Below are 14949 nucleotides of genomic sequence, written 5' to 3' on the forward strand. Positions count from 1 at the left end.
ATTCCGTAAAAATATTTAGAATCTTGTTTTGTAGTCCTCAGTGACTAATACTTATTACTTTTTAATGAAATGTCATTCATACTTCATTTATAAAGTATACATTTAAGCATCTTAAACCTAAAAGTTTTTCCTTTGTAATAAATATCTATAAATTCTATTTTGAACATACTGAGTTACTTTTCTGATTTTTTTATGTAGGACAAGCTTTAGTTAAGTTCAAACATATGATTTGGTTTGCATAGTAGTTTCTTTTTCATGAAATGAGATTACTTTATTCAGAGAATAAAGAGACATAGTTAATCATAGCATTTGTCAATCATGTTAAAGAGTTACATCAATAGAAATACCCTGGCTTCTGACAGCTGAGGAACTGACTCATCCATACACATATGAAAGAGAATTTGGTTTTCTGGAGTCACTGCAGCAATTTTCATTCACATTTCTTGGGGTAAAAGGATGCTGCCACCCTAGAATCCTTATTTTCAGATATCGTATGCATAACCCAGGATGTCACCCCTCTGGCATTCCACATTCGACATGCCTCTGTACTCCCACCATTCTCAGCTCACTTTTTGAGCTAGCTCTTCTTCTGGCCACGTAGCAATATCAATACTGCACTTCTGTGCAGAATGCTCATTTAACAGCAATTGCCTGGGAAAAGGCAGCTGACAATAACTGAGCCATGCAGATGCAGAGATTAGAAATCTAGAGATGGAAATAAATACATTTCTTTTTCTTCATTTTTTCCCACACAGAAAAATGAGCCAATTAGACTGAAACCCCAAAAGATTAATTTATCCTGCAACCTCATCCCATTCTAAGCCTTTTCCCTGAGTTGTCAGAGTAATTTCCTTCCTCTGCTCCCATCCCAAATGTCTCTTAGTCAAATATGATTTTGCTATTATTACTACTTGTAGTACAGGAGGACTAAGTCACAGCTCATGACCTTCACATAATGCCAATGTCAGTAAAACACTGAAGAACAGTGTTAGGTTCTCTCTTTAGGGACTGAGTCTACTGAGTCTGTAAATAGAAGCAGATAAGCAAAGCATAATTCTTTGTTTCCAGGCTGCTTCTGCTCACTTCTGAGGGCCGGGACTTACTTTTTTTCCCTCCTTGACACATTACTTTTATTTGTATTCATTTATTTTCTTCTACATATGGTTATTTTCGTCTCTATATGGTTACACTAATTGCTGATTGAGGTCAGAAAGGAATTTTCCCTTAAGTCTAGGGACTTCTGAAGGCATATCAGGTCATTTTAATCCCCTTTTAGTGTCAGGGCTGAGAATGATGGTAATGCCCTTGGCCTCTCCTGCTCTTGCTCTGTGGTATATTCTAGTTTCCTTGGCATTTACCTTCAACCTGCTAAAGCTCTTAAAATGGCATTAAGATGCATTTTATGGGTTTTGGAGTGTGATCAACATGAAATACATGTTCCTGGATAGCTTTAAACAAAAATTCAGCTGCACAACTATATGGCATTCCTCAGCTGGGCTTAATCTTATTTTTGGGGCTTAGTACAGGGAACCCAAAAGGCAGCATACAGCAAGACTCTATAATACAGCTCACACTATAATACAGAGACCTGAACTCCATTGATTTTTGTGCTCGAGCTATGAAGCCTTCTCTGCATGCCCATGCAGCTATATAAGATGTGACCAAAAAAAATGCACAAAAAAATCATGCAGCTTTAGGTGTGTGTATCCCATATGGGGTGCACCTAGACGTAAGTGAATAATTCACAGGAAGGTGCTGTCTGTTCATGATGACCTTAGAACATCAGAAGGACACACACATAGTTATATAAAAAATGCAGTGCAGCGTGCGATAGGAACAAACAGCTCTATACAGGCTGAAAGGCTTATTTTAAACAGACTGACCGTCTTGGTCCCAAAACGAACTTAATTCATTTTTAATTGCAATAAATACAACTGTGGAATGTAACATACTGTCAATTTTCTATGGAAATATAAGGATCTTGAAGAAAAATATGTTTTTAACATACACACAGTTTATCAGATCTTTTCGTCAGATTTCTGCAGATGAATATCTGAGTAAATATTAAAATGGAGGAAAATATTTCATGTTTCTGAACTGAGCAAATGAGCATAGTTTGAGAAGCAGAATAAATTCACAGTACTCTGTTAGGAAGAACTTAGCATTTGTGCAGGAGAAATAACTGTAACAAGAAAAAAAAAAGAGCACTAAAAAGAAAGACTTATGATAAAATTCATAAATCAGTGATCTGCTTATGCACGGATGTGCATTGGGAGATGCAGAGGAAATGTAGGAAGAGTTATAAAGGAAACTGGCTTACCAAAATAGCAAAGCTTTAAAATGATGGTCCTTTTTAAAATTTGCATTCAAGAAAAAGGATAAAAAAGCCATTTCTGACAAGAATCATAATTTAGCTCTGCTGTAGTCTACCCTTAATTACATGTACATTTGGAATAAAAATCGTAATGGATCTGATTTTGAAAGGGTTAGTCCAATAAAACACAGTTCTTGGAAAGAACTGACTTATAAGTGACATACAAGTGACACTGTGGAATTATTTCATCACCTATTCCTTAACGTAACTATTTATTGCCACTTGCCTGTCTAAAATAGGCAAGATTTTCATTTGGAAGATGTGTGCCTGTGATCATTCTTTAAATTACATTTTCCTTCCTCTTCTGCAAGGGACAGATTCAAGAAAACAGCTTCTTTTTGATGAACACGAGAACAAAGGCTATTGTGGGAAATACAGCTTTTAACTGTGGCAAACAGAATATCATTTCAGATACAGAATTGAGAGACAAGGAAAATTCCTTGAAGAAACAATTGTATATCATAAACAGTTTTGTAAATCTCATTCTTATAATATGGCAATTTCTAACATTCTCTCCCTCTTAGCATCATCTCTACAGGAGTAGTGATTTGGAAAGAGTTGCACTGATTCACACAAGCTAAGAATCTGGTCAAGCAAATTTATGCCAATCACAAACTTAAAAATGCATGGTTGCATAAGACTCTTAGCTAAATAGTTATTCAGAACCAAAATGGGAAAGGCTACAAACCTGCAGTCATTTCTTCTTGCTCATGAACAAACAAGGATTTTATAGATGAATTTTGGTTTAGAACAGTTATGGCCTGCTGTTCTTCAGAAATTTATAGAAAGGAACATCTTATTTTTAAAGGGAATTTGTAAAAATCGCAGGCAAATTCCTGTGAGTCCCAAACTATTTTCATTTATAAATAAAGAAGAAAAAAAAGCAAACAAAAAAACAAGACATTAAGATGGTGTGTGAGAACACACTGGGTGAGCATTAAAATTTAAGGAAATGAACCACTCATGCTTTTGGGTTGAGTAATAAAGCTATGAAACAAAAACTTACACCATTTGCTAATAAACTCATATTAAGGTTGAAGGTTTCTGTTAAATCAGTTCCACATCAGATTTTGTGATGTCATGTGTTAAGAAGTCTCCGCGACTTATCTTAGCCTGACATCTAAAGAAAGTGGCCAGGCTTTCCTACAGGGTTCCTGTCTTTGCACAACTCCTGTGAAAAAAATGTTGTATAATTTCAGTGAAAGGAAAAATGAAAAAAAAAAACGTAATTGCACAATATTGGAATAAACTAACATGAAAAAAGAATATAAAAATGATGGAGAAAAGGCTTCTTCCTGCGAGGGCTAGATATTTATTAAATAAAGTACAGAATTCAGTCAAAACAGTAAAATTTGGAAAATGAATAATCATTTCACATATTTGTATGGACCTTCAAATGTGTTGTGTTCAAAGCAGTCCCTATTTGCAGTTAAAATCAAAACCAGCAATATTCAACAAGCAGCCCCTGAAAAAACAGCAAAAAAGAGTGATTTGTTTTCATAGGGATATGAGTTTCCAAATTGATTGAAAATAGAGATAATTATAAGAAAATACAACTCTTTCTGAAAAATTTAATGCTGCTTTGGCATTTATAAATGTGAATTCTCTACTGTTCTGTGAGAAGTGAGTGCATGTTGCCACTTTCTTACAATTAAAGCATTAATACAACTCCCTTTTTCACCCAGCCACTTATTCTCTCAAAATATTTAGGGATCCAATTTCTAATTTCTCTAGAGAGTGGAGAATTCAATCAGATTTGGTTGAAATTGGCCAACAGGTTAGAAGATTAACTAAAGAAAGAGGGGGTGTATAAAGTGATAGTCAAATATATGCCTGTGATCGCATCACATTTATTTCCATAGGAAATAGTGACAAATAGATGGATATGTCTATGTTTGGTCTGGGTCTCATCAGACAAGCTATTACACTACATGGAGGTAAATGCTAATCCAGTCCAGCAGCTGGTATATTCCTACGTCAAGAACATATATTTATATACATCTATATTGATATGTGAACATATGTGGAATAAGTCAATTCAAACAATACTGAAGTTGTTTCTTTTTTTTCCTTTTTTTTTCTTTTTTTCCATTTTTGCAGAGTGTTTGGTGCGGCTATATTGCTGACATCCTCCCTCAATATGTTAATACCATCTGCAGCCAGGGTGCATTATGGTTGTGTCATCTTTGTTAGGATCTTGCAGGGCCTTGTAGAGGTATGGAAAAAGTATAAAGTAACCAGTAAATGTGATAAATGTTTGTTAACTTTCACAAAAAACTCTTTTACATTTGCAAAAAGTTGTTTTTTGAATTTTGCATAGGAATCAAAACTTTAAAGCAAGAAAAAATCTAACTTTCTATAGAACCATGTAGACCTCATAATAATTAAACATGACTTTTGTAAAAAAATTACTGTATATTTCATATTACATTTTCCAAGGTTTCAGGGTTGTGAGTCTTCTGCAATTTGTCTGTCATTAAACCTAAAATGTAACTCATTAAAAATTGCATCAACGAACATCCAATTCTTTGCCTTAACTGCTCAGAAAGGTTCATTAGAAACAAAGATAGTGAAAAACTTCTCGTATAACCTTGTATTTTTAAGTTCATTTTCATTTTATTTTCTCATTTTAGAGTGATGTAAAACTTATTCATATATTCATATATGGATATATTTTGTGTACTACACTTTAAATGTTAAAAGGTCACCAGGAGTCAAGATTGTATACAGAGGGCTGAAGAAATGAGCCCAGCATTACAAAGACTCCTGAGGATCTGTGTTTTGATCCTGTCTTTGACCTTGATACTTGTGCATTAAAATTCTTTCTTTTTTTTTCATCTTCACTATTCTTTCCTGAAAAAACAGGAAAGAAAGGGGGATAATTACGTTTTATATCTGTTTAATAAGGTCTCTTTAAGGATTCAGAAATCATTAATGTATATAGGATGCAAAAAAAAAAAAAAAAAGACTTTATAGGAACTGGAATTTTTCTGTTGCTGTGCTCAGTCTTTGCTGTAGAAGTGTGAGGTATCTTCTTGTTTTATGTCTGTACTAGCTTTAAAATAGAAGTTCATACAAAGGCAAGGCATTGACTGGTAGATCAGCATTAGCTAATGTGTGAAATGCGCATTCCCCAGGGGGTCACCTACCCTGCCTGCCATGGCATCTGGAGCAAGTGGGCCCCTCCGCTGGAAAGAAGTAGGTTAGCAACCACTTCCTTTTGTGGTAAGCAGCATTCTGTCCTTGTCTTTCTTTCACTTGTAACAACGAAATACTTTGAGACTGACTGTTTTTCCATTTTCATTCACACGCGCCTTGTTTTGCAGGTTCCTATGCAGGAGCTGTTATCGCAATGCCTTTAGCTGGGATTCTAGTGCAATATACGGGGTGGTCTTCTGTGTTCTACGTGTATGGTACGGCGTTTTTGCTCATTTCGCTCCAATGTTGTATGACCCTCTTCTACCCCTTTAGAAATGTAAAAAGCTACTGTTAAGACTTTTGAAGCTAAAAATACAGTCTAGGATAAAGGAAAATGAAAGAACAGGAATTAAAGTAGTGTAGGAAAGCAATGTCATTAAACAAGAACAGAAGCTGCTTCACAGTGAAACTGCTGCTTTTAGGGCGAGTAGTGCAAACAGCTATGCAGATCTGCAGAATCTCAGATCTTGTAACATCTTTCTTTCATTTATACAAATATAAAAGTACAAAAGCCCTGAGTAAGATGTCCTGATTTTTAGCTGCATTGAAGACCTCATGCGTAACTCTGTTCACACTAGTTGTGCTACCTTGATTTACACTGATGGAAAATAATGCCTCAAACCATTCTGCAGCACAAAATTGATGTAAATTAGGGTAAATCTTATACAAAATGAATAAACTACTCAGGCGCTGCATTACTATGTTGAAAACAGTGCCACAATATTGTACTTTGCCGGTAAAAATGTTAGTGAGATGTCCCTACAACAATGACGTAAGGCAGAATGGAACTTCAGTTATTCTGTTGCAATGAAAGAGAAGCTGTTTCACTGCAGTGCACTGTACAAATTGCTGTAAAGATATCAGCGAATCTTCCCTTACAGAGAAGTCTTTCTGTAGATGAAACAAGGACTTTACTGTGGTCCAGCTCTTCATATATTTTGCAAACATACTGTTTGCAGGATCTGTATCTCTGTTAGAGTGACTAGGTAGAGAAGCTGTAGCAACAACTGCCATTTAAATTTATTTATTAGCCACAGATTTTTCCATGTTTGCTGCTTTAGTGTGCATTTCTTTCCAAAGTCTTTCTTTCCATTCCAAAGGGAGCTTTGGTATAGTCTGGTATATGTTTTGGCTTTTGGTTTCATACGAGAGTCCTGCAGCACATCCTACAATCACAGATGAAGAAAGGAGATATATAGAAGAAAGCATCGGAGAGAGTGCCAACCTCCTAGGTGCAATGGAAGTAAGAATATTACTCTCACACTTATTTCTTATGAGATATTGAAAAAACCAAATATATAAAAAATAAATACCTTAACATAGAAAAGCATGTTTTAAACAACTGAACTTGGGAGGGGGACATCTGAACTCTGCTGATGGATTTCTGGTTAGATCTTGCTTCTGCATAAAAATAATATAGGCTGCAGTTCTTCTAGAGGATCACTCACGGAATTTAACTCTGCTCTTTCTAAGAGCTAAGGGCTGTGGAAAACTCTTTTCAAGCAATTGAGAAAATCATATCAAAGTTTCTATTCTCTCAGCTGTCATTGACCTTCCTTTCACTGAGTTCTCTAGGCATTCTTCATTGCTTCTACCTCCAGCCCAATGATTTCTTAGTCAGCTAGACTCATTAGGCTGCAATCAATGCATTTGTCATTTGATATTACTGAAATTCAAAGGAACTATGGAATCACTGCATCTTATTTAACTTAGATCCATTATATTTCCTCCTCTCCCTCTGAAAATTAACAAAGAGTTTTGGTAAATTTGATAGTATTTTTTTTTCCTCAAGATCCAGTGCTGTCACTCCATCTACCTTGCAGACTCAGAGGAACAAACATAGAAGAACCTTACATACATTAGTATGTATAGCATATATATACAGTGCTTTGACAAAGAGGCATGCAATAGTTTGTTACTGTACTGTTAAATTCTTTTAGCCACCAAGACAGGGTGCCTGCATATGAACATCCCATTGTAAATGGTTTCTGGTCTCTACATGAAGCAGCCTGTGGGAGCGATAGCTAGTTCAGACTGAAACTATAATAGGAACCACTTTAATAATCTAATTTTCTCTTAATGAAAAGCTTTTATCCAGATTGAACAGGAAACTGGAAATGCTTAACAGTCACTTCTTTGCCAGACGACATTTTTAGGTGTTCTTGAACTAACATTTGGACTGTCATAAAATGGTATTCAACAACCTTTATAGTTTCTTATGGCTATAAGTGCTCTTGAAAATCTCACGTGTAATGAAATATTTCAAAGTCATTCAGTATAGTCCTAGTGTGAGTTGTATCTTTTCTGTTTACTTTTTTTGGGTGCTTTTTATTTTAACATTTTTCAAAGTAATTCATTTATATTAATAGTTCAGTTGCTATTGAAATACTCAGGCCGCAATTCTTCCCAAAATATCAAGTCGTCTTTTTTGTCTGGCTTCTAAATAATTAAGTCTCATTTAATCTGCAACTCTCTCTTCAGTGTAATTTAATAGGTATACAAGGCATTGCAAATAACTATCCACTGGCCTGGGTTTCTTTGAAGGAAGGCCAGTATTCAAGGCATACATAGTAGACCAAATCTAGCCTGAAAATTGCTGAAGTAATTTTCAAATACTCATCTGGGGCTGGATCATGCACTTGGATCAACACAGATGGGCAGAACCCTGGGCTCATGAAGAGGTGCAGGGACTCAGCAGGATTGTAGTTCTGTCCATCTGTCACCTTTTTTTTGTTTGTTTGTTATGCAATTCATTTCAGAAAGACAATAAAACAACCCAAAATATATTATCCTAGCAGCTTCAGCTGAGTCTTGGTTAAAAGAATTATTCAGAGTGCTGGAATTAAGATTTAGATGCTAAAATACATGCTTAAAATAAGTCTGGATGAAATTGTGTGCTTATAGTGTAAAATCTGACTGTTGCCTTAGATACAGCAGCATTCTCTTTTAAAGAGACATTACTTAGTACTAAGTATATTCACGTTTATATGACTGAATGAGATCGAACTGACCGCACTTGTACAAGAATGTTATCAAATGATACAGCTAAATAACTGAGCTTCTCCACTTGTATACTTTGTAGTCAGTTTTTATTTGCTTATATTTTTAAATTAAATCATGATTATCCAAACATGGATGCATGCATTCTATGACAAAGTCTGGAATACAAGTACGTAAAGTCTTGCACATGGGTTTCTTGGAGTATAGGTAAAAATAACAGATAGGAAAAGAGAAGATATATAGTTGACAGTGATCAAAATGTTAATTGGATCCTCTTTTTTGTGTTTCAGAAATACAAGACTCCATGGAGAAAATTTTTTACATCTATGCCAGTCTATGCAATAATTGTCGCAAACTTCTGCAGAAGCTGGACTTTTTATTTGTTACTTATTAGTCAGCCTGCTTACTTTGAGGAAGTGTTTGGGTTTGAAATAAGCAAGGTATGTAAGAATAACGTAAAGCCTTTATCTTAGAAGAGTAAATATCAGTCATGTTCGTGGTCTTTTTCAGGAGAAGGAAAGAGAAGTGTTCTTCATTTACCATGGATTTACAAGTCTTAAATCTTATCCTGCCAGTTACTCTACTGTCAGTACACGAGTGAAGTAACAAAAATGAAAAGCTAGTGGATGGGGGAAGGTGAGGGCAGGATGATATTATTTAGTGGTGATCTACTTGGGGCCATATTTCAAAACACCTTCAGTTAGGTGCTTGACACTTGACCACGCAAGGTATTAGAAGGATATAGAAAGATGCATTATACTTCTTCCTGACACACTAGGGAACAGAGGGTGCTACCAAAGCTTTAGGGAAATTCAGAGAAGTAGCTACTTTTTTCCAGGAGTACTTTGCAGAACACAGCCAACTGGCTTTAGGAAGGATAGGATTCTACGCTCCCCTTTAATGTAAGAACTACTACACCTCCTTTTTCACTTAGGAAGTGAAACAGATGGTGGCAAAATATGAGACCTCAGGATGATCCAAAGTTCCATGCAGCTTGTATGAATTTGGATCAGACCCCTAACGTGAATACGGATAGATGCAAACGAATCTCAGGAGTGTATATCCCGCATTTAAAGACGGGCTGAAGATGCAAAATTAAGTCCTAGAATTCCAGCCTTCAGATCAAAGTACATAAGTCTATTCTATCACGTGAAAGAAATTACTTTTGAAATGAGGATCAGGTTTGGATGTCTCCCATCAATATCCTTATCTTCAAAGAACGGAGATAGTTTCAATTGGTGCTTTGGTTTTAGAATGTTTTTATACATGTGATACTACACTGGAGTAGAAAAAGTTAAACAATTCATGATAATTGTACCATGATGGAAAACTTAACATTTGAAACCCTAGTTCAAAATTGGTATGTTCTTAATGTTTATTGGTAAATAATAAGAATGCGTATTTTTTGATAAGCAAAGTAAACATGTAAATCTAGTAGTATATTTATTTGAATCTTTAAGTCAGTTTATTGAGTGTTCAGAATTCTGCAAAACGGAACTTTAAAGCTAGCTGGAGTTCTTCTAAGAAGCTATGCTTTTATGCTTTTTGAAACATAGCCTGTTGCACATGCAATTAAAAGGCTCGTGCCTTATAGGATTAATCTGATCATTTTGTTCTAGAAGACTTTTCTGAGAACGTATTCAAAGAAATTTGGAGCTGTGTAAACGATGGCAGCAGCGTCAATTTTCATCTGCTGCAGAGATGCACAGTCACAAAATTAACAATTAGTGTTTACTCAGGAATACCCCACAGTAGTAACTGGAACACCACAGTTATCTCCTAGTTAATATCTGACTCAACTGGAGTAACACCTATTAACGTGAAGCTAGCTGTCACAACATAGTTGACACATACGTAATCTGCACTGCATGCTGACACAGCACAGGCGAGACTGACACAGACAGAACATACGCAGACCTGGGCTCAAGCACATTTTCAGGTTCACACAAAATCCAGAATTTCATATTAGAATAAGATGTCACGCATGCTAAAACAGACTATCTGCAAGGCAGTTACGATGTCAGGAGATAGCAGATGGCAGTTCGTTCCATGAGCACAGATACTTTGTACTGCTTTTAAGGAATGGTCTTCAAATATATTATTACATTTTGGGACAGTCACTGCAAAATTACTATGTCTTTTTTTTTTAGTATCTATAGCATTTTGTATATTCTCTATGGATGTTTAGTTTGCTATCTTCCATTACATACAGAATTCCTCAGACATATCCTTTGCCCGTATAGAATTTGAAGCTTGGTAGATATTCAGAAATCAAAGGCAAATGGCCATTGTGCAAGTGATGATGAACCACGAGGAATCTCTCAGAGGCCTGACACATCTAGGCATGTTAGTCTTTCTGGGCAAACTTATGCCCATCACCAACAGAAATGCAGCACTTCAGTTAGACACATCTGATTATAAATTTTCTGAAAAGGAAGAGTAAGGGGGCTATCAGTCAGGAAAAAAAAAGCCACTTGATCAGATAGAAACAATGAAAACAATTTATAAATGTAAAGTTTCATAACATTAGAGATTCTTAAGAAGTCTGGCTGTCCTTTAGAAAATACAATAAGTTAAGTTCACAAATTTTGTTCTTTTAATAAAGTTAAGATTTTCATTTTTAACACACAGTCTGAAATTGAAGAGAATCAGTTAATTGATTCAACTTGCTGATTGCATCAGAAACTGAGAAATATTTTCTTACAGTTTATACTCTGTGGTTTCTGTCTACTCTTTTAGGTGGGTATCTTGTCTGCTGTGCCGCATTTAGTGATGACAATTATTGTGCCTATTGGGGGGCAAATTGCAGACTTCTTAAGAAGCAAACAGATTCTTTCTACTACTACTGTGAGAAAGATAATGAATTGTGGAGGTAAGTTTTCCTATTTTATTAATAAAGTTTCTTGGATAGATTCAATGCCCACATAGCATCTTGTATGCACAGTAAACAAACAAACTGCCTAGTTTTACGTACATGTGAAGTAATGCTTTGTATGTAGTAATTGTTGTGTATTACAGATGTGGTTACTAAATAAGTGTAAACACAGCTGTTCCTACTCCCAATGTCAATAGTTACCTTTGGTATTTAAAGAGGCACTTAGGCACTTAAAGAAGCAGATGAGATTTTTTGGGGGTAATTTGTTTATCCTTAGCTACTTAATGAGCCTTAGTTACTCCTGTAAACTCCATCTGCACTAAGACAGCCCAGAAAACTAACTGTCATTAGATATCTAATTGCTAAGAAGCCGAAGTTACGCAAGCTGGATCTCGGCTGTGATGACAGCTTCAAAATTCCTAAGCAGGTTAAGCGTATGCTGCCATTCGGATCAATGGGAACTACCTGGACAACCTAATCACATCTCCTTACTTTATCTTCAGACTGACAGGAAGTGACAACAAGTCAGCGTACAATGAAGTAGGGATTATCTGATGTAGCAAGTGCTTTTTAGGGATGAAAGAATTGCCTGAGTGTAGTTCACTCTGAGGTGATGTTTACTGCTCTGCCCTCCTACAGAACGTGGTATTCGAAGGCTTGTAATTTCTGAGAGATAATTAAATCTGATGTCCAATTTTCTCTATGGTTTCCCAAGGTTTTGGTATGGAAGCAACTCTTCTTCTCGTGGTGGGATACTCGCATAGTAAAGGAGTGGCTATTTCATTCTTAGTGCTTGCTGTGGGCTTTAGTGGATTTGCCATATCTGGTAAGATTACGTTACTGTTATTAGTAAATTATTTTGATTTAAGAGAAGGAACATCTTGTTTGTTTTTTATTCATTGACAATAATTTAACATAAAATTCAGAATTCTAAATGATATTATTTATGATCATTCCAAACGAAAGAACAATAAATATGTCTACTTTATTTGATTATTTTTGTTCAAATACTTTGATGTTTTCCGTATTCACAGCAGCAAAGTAGACATTTTTTCCAGTGAGATGCTAATGTGCACCATAGATTTTTCTTAAAATTAAATGTATAATACAAATGGACTGATATTCTGTATCAATATTTAAATATAGACATATATTTGTTTAGACATAGATATTCTACTATTTTTTCCACTGCATATTGGTTACTCTTTAGCTTGTGTTGCTTTTTTTTTATATTTGAGACCTATTTACTACCACTTTTTAAATTTAAAAATCAGCTATTCCCCTCTCCTGCTGATATATCTTCAATTTTCCCTTTTTGCAACACAAGTCACCTGGCTTTTGCTTGTTCTCCCACTGTGATCTTTGTATCCTCTTCCATGCTGGTTCCTTATGTCTGAAACAAGCTCTTTTTTTCTTTTGTGCCAGATATCTAAACTCTGTTGATCAAATCTGTCCTTAATCCCACTTATTGCACAAGGTATCATGCCTTTTCTGTAGCAGTTAGAAAGTGCACTGTACCTTATCAAAGAGTTATCCATATCCTGTCACCTGCCTTTTCCCTTTTATTGTATTTCGAAGACTTGTTTTCTGCTTTCACTTACTTATCTACTTATTTGGGGGATGATAGGTTTTGCTACTTCATAGAACCGTGTGTTTTTCCTAAGATTATTTGAATAGCTACTGAGTAAGTCTGAACAGAGTTAAGCTGTTGGAAATGCCAAGAAACAAAGAAATATGTTTTTAAAGCAATTATTAAATAATTTATAGATAAATACACTAAATAATAATAAATGATAGCTGAATCCCTTCACCTTCCCTTCCCTCACAAGAACAGCAAGTTCCTTCTGCTGGTCTGCATGACAAAAAGAAAAATAGGGACAATAGGCAAAGAAAGCGGCACAAGCTGGAAGAAGAAATGACTCAGCATTTCAGCATGTTATTTACACCATAAAAAGGTCGTGAATGACACTGGGGAAATCTGAGCTTTACCTCTGCCTACGTATCTTTGGGATTCTCTGCCCTACACAATCATAATTGTGTGTGTGTTCGTTTCTTTTCTTTTCTTTTTCTTTCTTTTTTTTTTTTTTTAAACTGCCATTTTGGGAGAAAATACACTTCCTATCATTTCATAATACATTTTCTTTTAAGAAAATGAAAACCCAGAGGTACTCTAAAGTTATTTTATAATTTTAAGCTTTTTAGAGAAAAATAAATCCAATTAAAGAGCCTCAGTGTGTCATAATAAAATTGTCAAGTGACAGCATTATTTTTCAGTTCAGAACTGAAGTAGTGCTCTGTTTGTGGTATGAATATTTGTTGATATTTGTATTGCAGGATTCAATGTCAACCATTTAGACATTGCCCCAAGGTATGCCAGCATCTTAATGGGGATTTCTAATGGAGTCGGGACCCTGTCTGGAATGGTTTGCCCTATAATTGTTGGAGCAATGACAAAGAACAAGGTAAAATGCAATACAGTTTTCAAATCTTTCAGTTTAATACTATTAGCTGATGCTAATAGTAAAGGAAAAGACCTTTCTATAAAACAACTTGCCAGAAATTCTGTATTAAGGTCTGGGGACCTCCAGGTAATAGCATCCAGAACTTGAAAATTTGTAGCATGTTTCACAGTATCCTCAGCATATCGATGCTTTTGTTGACTAATGAATAAGAAACAGTCATATTAACCTTTAGACAGCGATTTTTAAAAGGCCGATGAATATAAGTAGCTGGAAACCAGACACTTAAATGTTTTAGCCTGTGCTGACCATCTGAGCCTGATTTAAATCTCTGGGCTCAGAGGATTTAGAGGAATCTATATAAAGGTCTGACCTAGCAAATTTCCTTTTTACAGACACGTGAAGAGTGGCAGTACGTCTTCCTTATTGCTGCTTTAGTTCATTATGGAGGCGTTATATTCTATGGTATATTTGCTTCAGGAGAGAAACAACCCTGGGCAGACCCTGAGCAGACAAGTGAAGAGAAATGTGGCTTTATTCATGAAGATGAACTTGATGAAGAGACAGGGGACATTACTCAGAATTATGTAAATTATGGTACCACCAAGTCTTATGGTGCTACAACCCAGGTCAATGGTGGCTGGCCTAATGGCTGGGAGAAAAAAGAGGAATTTGTACAAGAGGAAGTACGAGACTCATACAGCTACAAGGAAGGAGATTATTCATAACAAACCTAAATATTGGATATATTTTGTAGTGTTTGTGATTAAATTCATTGTGATTGTTTGCACACAGAAATAAAATGTGGTATAAACATGTAAACACATATCAAACAGGAAGGTCTTACTGTAAAAAAAAATCCATTAAAGTGCAATCTGTATGAGTTGTGACATGTCATCACTTTCATTAGATTATATTTGTTCTATAAACATTAGAGTTTTAAGGGTTTACTGGTCAAAACTGTAGAGGCAACTAGATACTTACAGTATATATGAGCTGAAACTCATAACTAAGGATTAAAGCACAACTAAGCAACTAAGCTG

The 14949-nt window shown here is 35.5% G+C and overlaps 1 protein-coding gene across 1 annotated transcript in view; it reads left to right on the plus strand.

Moving 5' to 3' along the window:
• The window catches only part of SLC17A6 (solute carrier family 17 member 6), a 31120-nt gene extending 16486 nt beyond the window's left edge, over nucleotides 1–14634 (plus strand). The window contains exons 4-12 of the mRNA XM_062576730.1: nucleotides 4475–4589; nucleotides 5512–5599; nucleotides 5701–5787; nucleotides 6673–6815; nucleotides 8863–9012; nucleotides 11312–11444; nucleotides 12163–12273; nucleotides 13782–13909; nucleotides 14302–14634. Of these exons, the coding sequence (XP_062432714.1) occupies nucleotides 4475–4589; nucleotides 5512–5599; nucleotides 5701–5787; nucleotides 6673–6815; nucleotides 8863–9012; nucleotides 11312–11444; nucleotides 12163–12273; nucleotides 13782–13909; nucleotides 14302–14634 (1288 nt within the window). The remainder of the gene's footprint in view (nucleotides 1–4474; nucleotides 4590–5511; nucleotides 5600–5700; nucleotides 5788–6672; nucleotides 6816–8862; nucleotides 9013–11311; nucleotides 11445–12162; nucleotides 12274–13781; nucleotides 13910–14301) is intronic.
• The last annotated feature ends 315 nt before the right edge of the window (nucleotides 14635–14949 follow it).

The sequence above is a fragment of the Rhea pennata genome, chromosome 5, assembly GCF_028389875.1.
Source record: "Rhea pennata isolate bPtePen1 chromosome 5, bPtePen1.pri, whole genome shotgun sequence".
Lineage (NCBI taxonomy): Eukaryota > Metazoa > Chordata > Aves > Rheiformes > Rheidae > Rhea > Rhea pennata.